At 42.8% G+C, this 16,789-nt stretch overlaps 1 protein-coding gene across 1 annotated transcript in view; it reads left to right on the forward strand.

Moving 5' to 3' along the window:
- The window catches only part of LOC137315200 (probable G-protein coupled receptor 139), a 33,615-nt gene that overhangs the window by 2,709 nt on the left and 14,117 nt on the right, over positions 1–16,789 (forward strand). The window contains exon 2 of the mRNA XM_067980078.1: positions 8,184–8,534. Coding sequence (XP_067836179.1) covers positions 8,184–8,534 — 351 coding nt within the window. The remainder of the gene's footprint in view (positions 1–8,183; positions 8,535–16,789) is intronic.

The raw sequence follows: 16,789 nt of genomic DNA on the forward strand, positions 1-16,789 counted from the left end.
GTCAGCCACCCTTTCATCACTCCATCCAATCTCGCTGTCTTATAAGATGTACAGCAATGTTAACTGATTCACTAACTATTTCAAGACAACGACGTTAGTCTCTCTTCACCTAATTCTTTTGAATGTACGACTTATATTATCAGGCAAGAGTTTGCAGAATGGAAGGCCTTCAAATAGGCCATAGTTCGGGTACACAATCGACACATTCCCACGAGGGCGAAAAGAAGGGCATCCAAAGCTTGAGCTCCGTGGATGGCTAAAGATATGGAGATTAAAAAGAAACCGAAAAAGGACGGTTATGATAAATGTCAGATTCATAATACAGTAGACAACCAAGCTGAATATAAAATGTACAGAGGACAACTAAAAAAGGAAATAAGAGGTGCAAAATAAGCGTATGAGAATACTTTAGCAGCTAAAATAAAAGATAACCCGAAGGATGCAAATAATACTAATTTTGCATCAGCCATCATTAAGAAGAGGATGCTGCCAATGTGACAGTCAAGGATAAGATCGCGTTGATATTGGATGGGATAACAATAGTCTATGAGGAGGTATTTAAAATGTTGTAAACAATTTTACAGCACCAAGTTATAGTCCAGCAATTTTATTTTAAATTCACAAGCTTTCGGAGGCTACCTCCTTCGTCAGGTGAACGATGTGAAATTTTACTGTTGTTCTTATATTTATTGTCCTATCTTTGCTGTTACCTGTGTTCTTTGTTAACAAAAATTTCCACCGATTCATTCAGTTAATAATTGTAACTGTTCGTGTCATTTACAGCGCGTTTCACCTTAATCAGCAGAAAATATCGAGCTCGCAATCGCTGAAGCAGAATTTCCCGTGTTTATCACATTATTTATTCGAATCTTTCTCTCCATTTTATGTGTCTGATAATGCTCCATGTTTTCAGGATATGACAGTTGTGCACTTGCCATATTTCAATGAGAGGTTGCTGAATGTTTTGAGGGGGGAAGGCGAACAGCGAGAACACGTGTTCCATGTGGGAACTAATGACATAGGGGGAAATGACGTCATCCTACAGTCAGAGTTTCAGGAGCTGGGGAGGAAGTTGAAAAGCAGGACCTCAACGGTAGTAATCGCTTGATTACTTCCAGTGTTGCACGCTCGTGAGCACAGTAATAGTAGGATGACACAGGTTAATGCATGGCTGGAGCAATGGTGCAGGAGGTAGGGCTGCAGATTCCACGGGCATTGGGACCACTTCTGGGGTAAGAGGAGTCTGTACAATATGAAAACGTTGAACCTCAACAGAGCTGGGGCCAATGTCCCGAGAAAGGATTAACTGGTGCTGTAGGGAAGGATTTAAACTAATTTGATAGTGGGATGCGTACGAGGTTGAAACATTGGAGAGGAGTAAAATGGTCCAAAGATGACAGGGGGCGGGTGACAAGTAGCACGAGAGTAAAGAACAGTTCAGAAATAGGAGACCTCGGACAGGGGCAAATGAGAGGCGATCTAAGATAATTTTAGACCCAAAGTGAGTAAACGCACGTACTGTGGCAAATAAGGTTGGTGAGGTGCAGGATCAAGTCTCAACATGGGACTATGATATTGCGGCAATAAGAGAGACCTGGCTCAAAGAAGAGGAGAATCCGGTACTTAATATTCCTGACTTCTAGTTAGTCAGGAAAGATAGAGAAAGAAAGAAAGGAGGGGCTGGCACTATTGACCAAAGAAACTCTTATAGCTCTGGAACGGGATTGTGCAGTTGAGGGGGTCAAAGACATAATCTATTTGGTGGGATTTAAGGGACAATGAGGAGCTATTTAATTACTCGTGTATAATATAGGCCTCCAAATAGTGGGAAGGCGATCGAGGAGCAAAATTGCAGGCAAATTGTAGAAAGATGCCAGAAGTATAGATAAGTGACAATGGGGGAATTAAAATATCACAATGTTGACTGGGCAGCAACAGTGTAAAGGACAAAGAGGGGGAGGAATTCCTGAAATGTGCTCAAGAGAACTTTAGACTTACAGAATCTTATATATTTACGGCACAGAAGGAGGACACTCGGCCCCTCGTGTCTGTGCCGGCTGAAAAAGAGCTATCCAGCCTAATGCCACTTTCCAACTCTTGGTCCGTAGCCTTGTAGGTTACAACACTTCATCTCTTTTTAAATGAGTTGACGGTTTCTGCCTCTCCCACCGTTTCAGGAAGTGAGATCCAGACACCCACCGCCCTCTGGGTGAAAATATTTCTCCTCAACTCTCCTCTAATCCTTCTACCAATTGCTTTAAATCTTTGCCCCCTGGATATTGACCTCTCTGCTAAGAGAAATAGGTCTTTCCTATCTACTCTATCTAGGCCCATCATAATTTTATACAACTAAATTAAATCACCCCTCAGCCTCCTCTGTTCCAATGAAAACAACCCCAGCCTATCCAATCATTTGCCATAGCTAAAATTCTCCAGTACTGGCAACATCCTCGTAAATATCCTCTCTACACTCTCTTGTGGAAACACATCTTCCCTGTAATGTGGTGACCAGAACGGTACGCAATACTCTATCCGTGGCCTAACTAGTGTTTTATAGAGTTCCAGCATAACCTCCCTACTCTTATATTCTATGCCTCGGTAAATAAAGGAAAGTATCCCGTATGCCTTCATAATCACCTTAACTACCTATCCTGCTACCTTCAGGGATCTATGGGCATGCACTCCAATGTCCCTCTGTTCCTCTACACTTCTCAGTATCCTCCAATTTATTGTATATTCCCTGGCCTTGTTTTTCCTTTCCAAATGCAAGACCTCACACTTCTACGGATTGAATTCCATTTGCCAATTGTTTGCCCACCTGACTAGTCCATTGATAACTTCCAGCAGTTTACAGATTTCTTCCTCACTATAAAGCAAGCAGAAAATTGTTGTATTTTCTTCATACTTCTTAATCGTGCCCTTTACATTTTGGAAAGTACGTTTCCATACCAACCAGCAGGGAAACGGTGCTGTACCTCGTTCTGGGGAAATAAATGGTGTATTTGGAGCAAAACAGTCATTGATCAATGGAAGGCCTTCAATGGGGTGTTGGTTCAGGTACAAAGTTGACACACCCTGAAGGAATGCAGCGGCATCCAAAGCTAGAGCCCCCAGAATGATTGAAAAATAGAGATTAAAAGGAAACAGAAAAATGAGTTTTACGATGAACGTAAGGTTCCTAATATAGAAGGGAACCAGGCAGAATACAAAATGTAGAGATTCGATTTAAAGAAGGAATAAGAAGGGCAAAGAGAGAATATGAGACTAGATTAGCAGCTAACTTAAAAGGAAACCCAAAAGACTTCTGCAAACAACAAATAGTAGAAGGGTAGTCAAAGGAAGGGTGGGAACGAATAGGGACAACAAAAGAGATCTTCTTGTGAAGGCAGAGTGCATGGGAGAGGGTGTTGCCACTGTAGCAGTAAAGGAGGAGTAGTTGTGATAATCGATAGGATAAAGCGAGATAACGAGGAGGTAATTGAAAGATTGGCAGAACTCAAAGTAGAAATTCACCCGATGTCGATGTGATGCATCCTAGATTATAGAGGGAATTGAGGATACAAATTGCAAAGGCACTGGCCACAATTTCCAAGTTCTCCTTTGGTATGGAGACGGAGCCGGAGGACTGGAGGATTGCAAATGTCACAGCCTTTTACATAAAAGGGGAACGGAATAAGCCTGGCAATTGCAAGTGAGTCAGCCAAACGTCAGTGGTTCGGAAACTTTTCGGGATGGTAATCCAGGACAAAATTACTTGGCAATTGGAAACGTATGGGCTAATAAAATGAAGACAACACGGATTTGTTAAAGCAAAATCGTGTTCGACTAACTTGATTAAGTTATTTGATGAAGTAACGTAGAGGGTTGATGAGGGTAATGCGGTTTATGTTGTGCATATAGACTTTCAAAAGACATTTGATAAAGTGCCACATACCACATTTGTTAGCAAAGTTAAAGCCCATGGGATTAAAGGGACAGTGGCAGCATGGATACAAAATTGGTTAAGGGACAAAATGTAGAGAGTCGTGGTGAACGGTTGTTTTTCAGACTGGAGGGAAGTATACAGTGTTGTTCCCCAGGAGTCAGTATTCGGACCACTGTTCTTTTTGATATGTATTAATGACCTTGGGTATAGAGGATATATTTTCAAAGTTTGCAGAAGACGCGAAACTCGGAAATGTATTAAACAATGTGAAGGATAGTAACCCACTTTCTGATGACATCGGCAGACTGGTGAAACTGGCAGACATATGGCAGATGCAATTTAACGCAGAGAAAAATGAAGTGATGTATTTTTCTCGGAAGAATGACGAGAGGCAATGTAAACGAAATGGTACAATTTTGAAGGGGTGGAGGAGCAGAGATAACTGGGGGTGTGTGTACACCAATGTTTGTAGGTGGCAGGAAAAGTTGAGCAGGCTGTTGAGAAAGCATGTGGGAACCTGGGCTTTATTCATAGAGGCATAGAGTAACAAATCAAGGAAGTTATATAACATTGGTGAGGCCTCAGCTGAGGCATTGTGTTCAATTCTGGGCACCACACCATAGGAAAGATGTCAAGGCATTAGAAAGGGGGTAGAAGAGATTTACGAGAATGGTGCCAGAATGAGTGGCTTCAGTTATGTAGTGAAACTTGAGAAGCTGGGATTGATCTCCTTAGAAGGGAGAAGGTTAGGGGAGATTTGACAGAGGTGTACAAAATCATGAGCGGTTTTGACAGAGTAATTAATGGGAAACTGTCTCCAGTGGCAGAAGATCGGTAAAAAGAGGACAATGATTTAAGGCGATTGTTAAAAGAGCCAGAAGCTCTTGAAGGAAACAAAATATGCAGGGCGATTGGCAAAGAACAATTAATGGTCGTGATTGATATCTGTTTCAAAGAGCCGGCACGGGGACAATGGGCCGAATGGCCCTTTCCTATGGTGTACCTACTATGAATGAATGGAAGGCACTCGCTTTTTACTGTTAGCTCCAGGTAGGACTGCATCATGTATGTTCCATTTTATTAATAGAATCGTAGAAACTGACAGCACAGTCGGAGGCAATTCAAACCGCAGTGCCTGTGCCGGCTCATTATATGGGCTGGCCAATTTAGTCCCACACCCCATCGTTCCCCCATAATCCTGCAAATTTCTCCTCTTCAAGTTCAGGTCCAATTGCATTTGAAAGCTCCTGGTGAATCTGTTTCCACCACCATTTCACTTCGTGCGTTCCAGATCTCAAAAGCACCCTGTGTGAAAACATTTTCGTCATTTCCCCTCTGTTTCTTTTGCCAATTATTTTAAATCGATGACCCCTGGTCACTGACGCACTTACCAGAAGCAATAGTTTCTCCCTATTTGCTCTATCAAAACCCCTCATAATGTTGAATACCTTTATTAGGTCTCCCCTTAACCTTCTCAGCTGTAAGGACAATTCCAGCTTCTCCAATCTCTCCACATAACTGAAGTCCCTCATTCCTGGTATCATCCTACTAAACCTCCTCTATATCCTCTCCAAGACCTTGACATCCTTTTGAAAGTGTGCTGCCCAGAATTGTACACACTACTCCAGCTAAGGCCGAACTAGTGATTTGTAAACATTTCGCATGGCTTCCTTGTTTTTGTATTCTATGCCCCTATTTACAAAGCTAAATATCCCATATGCTTTCTTAACTGCCTTATCAACTTGCCCTGCCACGTTCAAAGATTTGTGACTATGCACCCTCAGGACTTTCTTCTCCTGCACCCCCTCAAAATGGTGACATTGAGATTATACTGCCTCTCCATGTTGTTCCTCCCAAAGTTCATCACGTGCCTCTTATCCGGATTAAATTGCAACTGTCATGTGACTGCCCATTTCACTCGTCTGTCCATGTCCTCTTGAATTCTGATACTAACCTCCTCACTTACTACAGTGCCAAGTTTTGTATCATCTACAAACTTAGAAATTGCATTCCCAGCCACAAGACCAAATCATTGAAATATAACAAGAAAAGCAATGGTCCGAATACCGACCCCTGTGGGACCCACCGCATACTTCTATCCAGCAAAAAAAAAATCCGTTCACTCCGACTCTCTACCTCCTATCTCTTAGTCAATTATGTACACAAGTTACCACCGTCCATATAATCCCATGTGTTTCTATTTTCCGAATAAGTCTGTTACTTGGTACTTTATCAAATGGTTTTTGAAAGTCCACATATATCAGATGTCCTGCACAACCCTCAACAGACATCTCTAATACTTCATCAAAGAACTCAACCAGGTTTGTGAGAAACGATTTGCCTTTAACAAATCCGCGACTGACTGTCCCTTATAAACGTATGCTTCGCCAGGTGAGAATACATTTTGACCTTCACAATGGTCTCTAATAGTTTTCCCACCCCTGCCATTAGACTGGCTAGCCTGTATGCTAAAGGTTTAACATAAAACACATGGTGATATTATGACCAATGTGCCAGGATCATTGGTCAGTGAGCATCATTGGTAACCATAGCAGATTCTCCTTTCCTGTCCCAAGGATCATTGCGCATCAGAAGTGTCCATCGGAAATTCCCGCCTCCCAAACCGAGATGAATGGGCCAATGATCAGCAGTGGGACATATAAACAGTCTAGTTAAAATCACAGTCCATACTGATAAAGTGTTTGTGTATGTGATTGAAAATTCATCCTCGCTGTGATGTGGAATATTCCGATTATTTATAGTAGGTGGGGAGGTTCTAATTGCAACAGTTTGATCAATTACAGATTGTAATTTGAAGATAAAAAAGAAAACAATTGAATTAATTCCTCATGAATCGATCATTTTTCCAATTATTTGTGAAACTGATTTCTGTAAAGTCTTACTCTCTCTCTCTTGAAGCCGTTCTCTGTTTGATGATTCTAGTTCCAAAGGATCACTCTGGTACACTCAATTCCTGATTTGATGTCCCATAGACCTCATCCGCCCTTCATTACCACATCCAGGTACAGATTCTGAACGTCTGAATAATGGCAGAAGATGATTCTCTTCTGTGGACCATCAGAGCTCCCTCAATCATCTCCCTCCCCGCCATCCACACATATACTTTCGAGAAGAGAGAAACTGAAGGATGATCAGATACATAGAGTGGGGGTGGGGGGGTATTGCCCTCCTTACCACACGATCACTCGGAAGTGATCCAAAGATTGAAATTGCTTCTCTTCAACCGTCCATCACCCAGGATCATTGGTCAGTGAGCATCATTGGTAAGTATAGCAGATTCTCCTTCGTTATCCCAGGATCATTGTGTAGTGAGCATCAGAAGTGACCATGGGAAATTCCCGCCTCCCAAACCGAGAATAATAGGCCAGTGATCAGCAGCGGTGACCATGGGCGATCCCTCTCCTCAACCAATGATCATTGGGCAGTGACAATGGTGGATTCCCCTTCTCCATACCTGTATCATTGGGCAGTGATCAGCAGTGACCATGCGAGATTGCCCAACCCTAACCCTGTATCATTGGACAGTGATCAGCACCAGGGACCATGGGAGATTCCCCTTCCCCAACCCTGTCTCAATGGGCAGTGAGCAGCACCAGTGACCATGGGAGATTTTATCCTGCATTATCCAAAAGATCTGCGGCAAATGGCACCAGTTAACTGCTCAGTGACTTCGATCTGGAAGTTGATCTGGGAGCTGTTGGTCTTTTTGGATTCCCATTACAGAACGCCGTGTTTTCACGTATATTCGCCATTTTCCGCTTGTTATTTTTCATATTTGTTTCAATTGTCATTTAATAACTGCTGCCCGCCACCCTACCACAGACCACTCTATCATTTTCTCCCCCGACCACCTTTTCCCTGACCATCGATTTGCTAAAACGTTTTTCATCTCTAACGCCTTCCAGGTCTGAAGAAAGGTTATCGACTTGAAATGTGAACTATTTTTCTCTCTCCACAGATGCCCCCTGACCTGTTGAGTGTTCCCAGCATTTTCTCTTCTTATTTCAGATTTCAAGCATCTGCAGTATTTTCATTTGGATTTAATGAGAGTTGTACGTTTATTTCCAATTGCAATGCTGAGTAATTTTGCTTCAAACCCACTCAAAGGCAGAAAGTAATTAAACTTTATCTCTGGATGCAGCAACATCCTGAAAACCGGAAAAAGAAATATCTCAAGCTGTCTCTTTTGCTTTAAATCTGATGTCGAATTCCGCAGTTTCTTTATTTTTTCTTACAGTTAATTTAGTGACGATTGTGATCCTGTCTCGGGGAAAGTGCGGTCTCTCCAAATGTGTCACTCGCTACCTGGTGGCCATGGCAGCGGCGGATCTACTGGTCGTTATCATCGATCTGATATTGAGGCAAATTCCTATTACGTTTCATTCCCTGTTTGTTTTTGTGCTGGAAATTAAAGTCTCCCATATCCACGCCGTCCTTCTTTACGCAGCCACAGACTGTTCTGTCTGGTTCACCGTCACTTTCACCTTTGATCGATTTGTGGCCATTTGCTGTCAGAGGTTGAAAACAAAATATTGCACCGAGAAAACGGCGGCTGTGGTTTTAGCAACAGTGACTGTGCTATTCTTTTGTAAAAACTTAAGCTTTTACTTTACGTATACAGGCCAATATCTACTTGTCAATGAACCCCGATTTTGTTTTGTAACATTCAGTGTTACATATTCACAGATGTGGAGAGCAATTGAATTCCTATATTATGTTCTAACCCCGGGGGTCCCATTTGTTCTAATTCTGCTGCTCAATGGTTTAACCGTCAGACACATTTTAGTGGCCAACAAAGGCCGCAGGAGACTCATGGGCCACAGCAGTGGGGAGATTCACAGAGACCCAGAGATCGAGAATCGAAGGAAATCCATAATTTTACTGTTTCTTATCTCGGGGAATTTCATCCTGTTATGGGCTGTGTTTGTGGTATATTCACTGTGGAGACGATTGTACTATTTGGGGTATGATAATGTATTTCCACCACAATATGTATTAGAAATAGGATTCATGCTCCAGCTCCTGAGTTGCTGCACAAATACCTCTATTTATGCAGTGACCCAGACTAAATTCAGAGAGCAGTTCAAGAGTATGGTGAAATATCCATTTACTTTCATTGTTAATTCCATTAAATAATGAAACAATGGAAAACTTTCCAGATCACAACTCAGAGGAACTTATGAACTGGTAAAAGTAAAAAGACTAAGTTCCATCTAATTTGCCTTCTACCATCCTGGTGGACCCATGATATAATGATAATGGAGCTGTTGACTAATAATAACAATCAATCTCTCTCAATGGGTCTACTAAAGACCCAAATATGAGGTGAGGAAGCCCCCGTGACGGAAAGTTTTATAAACCATAGGTCCAAGCCATCTGCTCCGTTCAAGAATGCTCGACTCAACATATCTCAGGACTCAAATTACTGATATACTGTGTCCCAAAATGTTATTTTCTGAAATAAATCTATCTAATTTTCATTTGAATTGATCAATACTAACTTTCTCCACCGTCTCCCTGTGGAAAATGTTCCATACATTGATCACTCGCTCACTGAAATATATTTTCTCTGATTAGTTTTGAATTTCTCATCCTTCAAACACTGACCATTTCCTCTGGTTTTACTGTTCTGGACAACGTGAAATAGGTTGTAATGGTCTATAGTATCCAGTCCATTTAGAATCCTAATAACAGCAATCATATCGCATCTCAACCTTCTCTTTTCAAATGAGAATATGTCCAATTTGCGTCATCGCTCCTCAGAATCTAATCCCTCCATCCACTCAATCATTCCGTTTGGTCACTTCTGTACCTTTCAATAGTTCCAGATCATTATTACATAATATTATATGGTATTTACAGCACAAGAACAGTCCATTCGGACCAACAAGTCTTTGCCGATGTTCATGCTCCAGACCAGCCTCGTTCCACTTTACTTCAACTCATCTTTTTTTGTATTGTGGAGACCAAGAAGTATTGTTGCGGTAGCTTCTATTTACTCTCAATCGGGACTCCCAGATCTTTTTCATTCCCCATGCATATTACATACTTTCCATTAAAGAAACAACCACTTCCTGGATCTGTCATCCCCATATGAAGCACGTTGCATTTCTCGACATTGAATTCCACCTGTCACCTGCCTGCCCAATCCCCAAGTACAGTCAAATCCTCTTGCAGTTTATCTTATTCAGCTTTGTCGTCCACCTTCTTCATTAACTGATAATTTAGCCACTGTGCTCGTGTTTCCGAGCTCTACATCATTTATAAAGATATTAAATAAAATATGCCCCAAAACAGACTCATGTGGGACCCCACCAGTAACATTCTCCCAGGCTGATGATAATCCCTGTTCCACTAATCCCTGGCTTCTATCTGGCAAACAATTGTATATCTATTGTAAAATATTTGCACTGATTTGTGCTTTAATTATTGACAGTGCCAGCCTTTCTGGAGGAGCTGTATCAAAGTATTTACTGAAATCCAAGTGCACAACCGTCATTTCAATTCCCCTAACAAGCTCTTTTGTCACACCCTGAACGGATACCAGTCGGGTAAATTGGCATAAACTCCCCTTCATCAACACATACTGGAGATCAATTGTGACTTTACGTCTATCCAGATGCTCGATGATTTGATCTTTAATGAGGGTTTCTATATATTTAGCCATTCTCCACCCGGCCTCTGATATCAACCACAGTACGGTCTGTATTCTCTGAAACAACAAGAACATGAACAGTTTGAATTGATACAGCGGCTATATTACAGATGATGTCCGGAGCAGATGATGGAAACAGTCATGACGCTCTAGCGTGGGATTAGATAATTTTGGTGATGGGTGGAAAATTTCAACTGTAGCTAGTAGTCCGACACAGTAAACTTTCTAACAGTCTGACCTTTGATGAGTGGGCGAAAGGTTGAAGTTTGGGAAGAGGGTAAATTTGGCGGGTGTGTATCGGGCGACCGAATGAATCAATACCAGTGAGGTGTGAAGGTTAAATGGTAAAGAGATAATTGGAGAAGTCTGTGGAAATATATCAAATTATAACATGTTTTGGCAACACTGATCTCTCATCAAGGAACTGTCACTTGCCTGTTTCCTCTTGTTAAGATCTGCCGTCCTTATTACTGATATTGTTCTGAGTTTATCCCCCTCCGTAAATGTTCCGCGATAATAAAAACACAGAAACATTTCGATATCGTTGGCAGTGCAAGTGAGAGCGGTTCTTGGTGTGAAATTATCCCAAACACACATGTCAACTCCTGCTTGATTAGTGCAATAGTTTTGGAGATTTTGCTCCGATATATTTTTTTTTCATATTTCTGTTCCATGGGGAATATTGCGCCAAGTTATACATTCATTGTTCATTTTATAATGTGCTCGGTCAAAACCAACACCGACAACAGCTTGCGTTTACAGAGCGTCCTGAACCGAGTAAAACGTCCCAAGGCGCTTCACCTGAACATTATCAAATAAAAATGTGAAACCGAGCCACATAAGGATTAGGACATGTGATCAAAAGGTTTTAAGGAGCGTCATCAAGCGAAACCCCGAATAGCAGCGGTCAAAGCGCATCACCAGAGTCTCCAAACCAAGTAGCTCACCAACTCATTCCAAATGGCAAACCAGCTCATAAATCACAGCAAAAAACAAAACAAATCAAGACGTAACTTCAATCACTCCTCAGATACAGCAAAGTTCGAATAAAATTGAGGAAGTAAACAAAGCAATGAAAACACTGAACTGTGGAAAGGCAGTTTCACTCAATGGTCGATTGAATGCATTATTACTGCACCTCGAGACAAGAGCACGGGAATGGCTAATTTACTTTTTCATGGAAACATAAAGAAACAGAACGAGGTTTGGGGCAGTGTTAGCGTTTCGGTGCAGCTCCTCGGGCCAGTTCCTCGATTCAATAAGATGCTGGCTGATCTGTATCTTAACTCCAGCGACCCACATTTTCTGCATATCCCATGTGATACACATAACCAAGAAAAATCTATCGATCTCAGGCTTGATAACTTCAATTGACCTCGAGCTTGCACAGCCATTGGGCTTGATTGTTGCAAAGAGACAATGCAGATATTCAGGGCTATGGAGACAATCCAGGTATTCAGGGATGGGTAGAAAATGCAGATACTCAGGACTGTGGAGACAATGCAGATACTCAGGACTGTGCAGATAATGCAGATACTCAAGGTTGTGGAGATAATACAGATACTCAGGAAGGTGCAGATAATGCAGATACTCAGGGCTGTGGAGAGAATGAAGGTACTTAGGGCTGTGGATGAAATGAAGATACTCAGAGTTGTGGAGACATACAGATTTTGTTTTATTCGTTCATGGGATGTGGCCGTCGCTGGCGAGGCCGGCATTTATTGCCCATCACTAATTGCCCTTGAGAAGGAGGTGGTGAGCCGCATTCTTGAACCGCTGCATTCCGTGTGGTGAAGGTTCTCCCACAGTGCTGTTAGGAAGGGATTTCCAGGATTTTGACCCAGCGACGATGAAGGAACGGCGATATATTTCCAAGTCGAGATGGTGTGTGACTTGGAGGGGAACGTGCAGGTCCTGTTGTTCCAATGTACCTGCTGGTCTTGTCCTTCTTGGTAGTAGAGTTCGCGGTTTTGGGAGGTGCTGTCGAAGAAGCCTTCGCGAGTTGCTGCAGTGCATCCTGTGGATGGTACACACTGCAGCCACTGTGCACCGGTGGTGAAGGGAGTGAATGTGTATGGTGTTGGATGGGGTGCCAATCAAGCGGGCTGCTTTGTCCTGGATGATGTCGAGTGTTGTTGGAGCTGCATTCATCCAGGCAAGTGGAGAGTATTCCATCACACTCCTGACTTGTGCCTTGTAGATTGTGGAAAGTCTTTGGGGAGTCAGGAGGTGAGTCACTCGCCGCAGGATACCCAGCGTTTGGCCTGCTCTTGTGGCCACAGTATTTATATGGTGGAATTCTGTACTGCAGTTTGTGGAATTCAGTATCACTTCATAATCTGACAGCACCCCAGTGAATGAATACAGCTCACATTCTCATTTAGATCCGCATCACCCTGAGACATTTAATATAGAAAATAACTGGATTAAAATAACATTTTAATGGCAATGAACACATGGGACAAGGAAGATGGAGGAAAGGAAGATCGTGATATTCTATTAATTACTGTCTCTGACAGGAATGCAGCAAAAGAATGACTTCAGGCCAAACAGAGCAAATTTCCAGACCAAGAATGGGAGCAGTAATACAGTGAGACAGGAATTTTTACACTCAGCAACTGGTTACAATGAATTGCAGGGAGCTATAATGGATACACGACACACATCAGAAATCATTTTACCTGTAGAGGTTTCAGTAACACTGAAAATGGACATGCGATTAATTAAACTCTCATTTCAGTAATGATGACTTAAGGTGCTCGAGGCATAGGCCAGAGGGACAGGATTAGGCCATTCTGCCCTTCCAGCCTGCTCCGCCATTTATTTCGATCATTGCAGATCTGTACCTTTAAGAAAAAAGCACAGAAGAAAGAAGGAGGGTGAGTAGGCCATACGGCCACTCGAGCCTGCTCCGCCTTTCAATAAGATCATGGCTGATCTTCGACCTCCACTTTCCCGCCCGATCCCCATATCCCTTGATTCCCTTAGAGTCCAATAATATATCGATCTCAGCCTTGAATATACTGAACGACTGAGCATCTACAGCCCTCTGTGGTAGAGAATTACAAAGATTCACAACCCTCTGAGTGAAGAAATTTTTGCTCCGCTCAGTCCTAAATGGCCGACCTCTTATCCTGAGATTATGATCCCTAGTTCGAGCCTCTCCAGCCAGGGGAAACATCTTCTCAGTATCTACCCTGTCAAGTCCGCGAAGAATTAAAAATGTTTCAATGAGATCACCCATTGTTCTTCTAAACTCCAGAGAATATAGGCCCATTCTACTCAATGTCTCCTCAAAGCACACCCCTCTCAACTCAAGAATCAATCTAGCCACCCTTTGTTGCGCCGCCTGTAAGGCAAGTATATCCCTCCTCAGTTAAGGAGATCAAAACTGTACGCAGTACTCAAGATGTGGCCCAGCTAGTGTACTATACAGTTCTAGCATAACCTCCCTGCTCTTATATTCTCTGCCTCGGCTAAGAAAGAAATGTATCCCGTATGCCTTTTTAACAAACTTATCTACCTGTCCTGCGACCTGCAGGGATCTGTGGGCATGTACTCCAAGGACCCTCTGTTCCTCTACACCACACAGTATCCTCCCATTTATTGTGTATTCCTCCGCCTTGTTTGTCCTCCCCAAATGCAATATCTCAAACTTCTCCGGGTTGGATTCCATTTGCCACTTTCTTGCCCACCTGACCAGTCCATTGATATATTCCTGCAGTCTACAACTTTACCACTCAATATCAACCACACTAGCAATTTTTGAATCATCTGCAAACTTTTTAATCATGCCACCTGCATTTAAGTCTAAATCATTAATACATACCACAATAAGCAATGGAGCTAGTACTGAGCCCTGCGGAACCCCACAGGAAACAACCTTCCAGTCACAAAAAAATACGTCGACCATTCCCCTTTGCTTCCTGCCACTGAGCCAATTTTGGATCCAACTTGCCACTTTATCTTGGATCGCATGGACTTCCACTTTTCTAAATTTCCCTTCACAAATCCATGTTGACTGACCTTGATTAATCCGTGCATTTCTAAATGACAATTAACACTGTCACTCAGAATTGTTTCCAATAATTTGCCGATCACCGTGGTTATGTTGACTGGCCTTTAATTAGTCGGTCAATCCCTTTCTCACTCTTTAAACAACGGTACAATAATGGAAGTCCTCCAATCCTCCGGCACCACGCCTGGAGCCAGGGAGAATTGCAAAATGAAATGTATCCCGTGCAGCCTCCGATATTTCATCCCGTGCTTCTCTTAACACCATTGGGTACATTTCATCCGGGCCTGGCGATTTATCAACCTTCAAAGTTGCTAAGCCCCTTAATATTTCCTCCTCCATTATGTTTACCCAATCCAATATTTCACATTCCTCCTGCTTAACAATGTCTGCATCGTCCCCCTCTTTTATGACGACAGACACAAAGTATTCATTAAGAACCATACCCACACATTCTGCCTCCACACACAGTTTACCTTTTGGTCTCGAATAGGTCCTACTCTTTCCTTAGTTATCCTCTTGCTCTTTCTGCATTTATGAAACTTTTTGGGGTTTTCTTGATTTAACTGGCCAGTGTTTTTTTCGTGCCTTCTCGTTGCTTTCTTAATTTCCTTTTTAATTTCAACCTTGCACTTTCGATACTCCTTTCGGCTTTCTGCAGTACTGAGCTCTCGGCATCAAACATAAGCTTCCCTTTACTGTTTCAACCTACTCTGTGTGCTTTTTGACATCCAGGGGGCTCTCGATTCAGCAATCCCAACCTTTTTCTTTGTGGGAACATATCTGCTCTGAATCCCTCACTAACTCCCGCTTGAACGCCTCCCACTGCTCTGGACACTCATTTAACTTCAAGGAGCCGTTTCCAGTCCACTTTTGTTAAATCACTTCTCAGCTGAGTATAATTGGCTTTTCCCCTCGTTGAGAACTTTTGCTCCCGTTCTATCTTTGCCCTTTTCCATAACTATGCTAAAGCTAACTGAATTATGATCACTACCATCAAAATGGTCTCCCACTGATACTCTTACCATCCTCCCAGCTCCACTCACTAAAACTAAATCCTGAACTGCCCCCTCTCTTGCTGGAATTTCCACGTAGTGGCTACAAATGTTCCCCTGAATGAATTTTATGAATTGTGCGCCCTCTGTATCTTTTACACTGATTCTATCCCAGTTAAGAGTAGAGTAGCTGAAATCCCCGACTATTACTGCCCGATTTCATTTGAACTTCTCTGAAATTTGTCAACATATTTGCTATTCTATCTCCCTCTGACTGTTTGGAAGTCTATAATACACTCCCAGCAGTGTGACTGCCGCTTTTTTGTTCTTCAGCTCAACCCATATTGCCTCATTTGATGATCCTTTGATCATAACATCCCTCCTTACAGCTGTAATTGCTCTTTAACCAATATTGTCACCACCATCCTTTTTACCCCACTCCATCTCGTCTGAATACGCTGTTGCCAGACCTCATTGTCTATCGATGTCCGGTCAGTATTCTGTTCCCAGCCCTCAATGTCTATCGATGCCCGGTCAGTATTCTTTTCCCATTCGACAATGTCTATCGATGTCCGGTCAGTATTCTGTTGTCAGCCCTCATTGTCCAAATGTCCGGTCAGTATTCTGTTCCCAGCCTTCAATTTCTATCGATGTCCGGGCAGTATTCTGTTCCCAGCCCTCACTCTCTATCGATGTCCGGTCAGTATTCTGTTCCCAGCCCTCACTGTCTATTGATGTCCGGTCAGTATTCTGTTCCCAGCCCTCACTGTCTATCGATGTCCGGTCAGTATTCTGTTCCCAGCCCTCACTGTCTATCGATGTCCGGTCAGTATTTTGCTCCCAGCGCTCACTCTCTATCGATGGCCGGTCAGCATTCTGTTCCCAGCCCTCACTGTCCATCGATGTCCGGTCAGTATTCTGTTCCCAGCCCTCACTCTCTATCGATGACCGGTCAGCATTCTGTTCCCAGCCCTCACTGTCTATCGATGTCCGGTCAGTATTCTGTTCCCAGCCCTCACTCTCTACCGATGACCGGTCAGCATTCTGTTCCAAGCCCTCACTGTCTATCGATGTCCGGTCAGTATTTTGCTCCCAGCGCTCACTCTCTATTGATTTCCGGTCAGTATTCTGTTCCCAGCCCTCAATCTCTATCGATGTCCGCTCAGAATTCTGTTCCC

The sequence above is a fragment of the Heptranchias perlo genome, unplaced genomic scaffold (assembly GCF_035084215.1).
Source record: "Heptranchias perlo isolate sHepPer1 unplaced genomic scaffold, sHepPer1.hap1 HAP1_SCAFFOLD_54, whole genome shotgun sequence".
NCBI classification, from domain to species: domain Eukaryota; kingdom Metazoa; phylum Chordata; class Chondrichthyes; order Hexanchiformes; family Hexanchidae; genus Heptranchias; species Heptranchias perlo.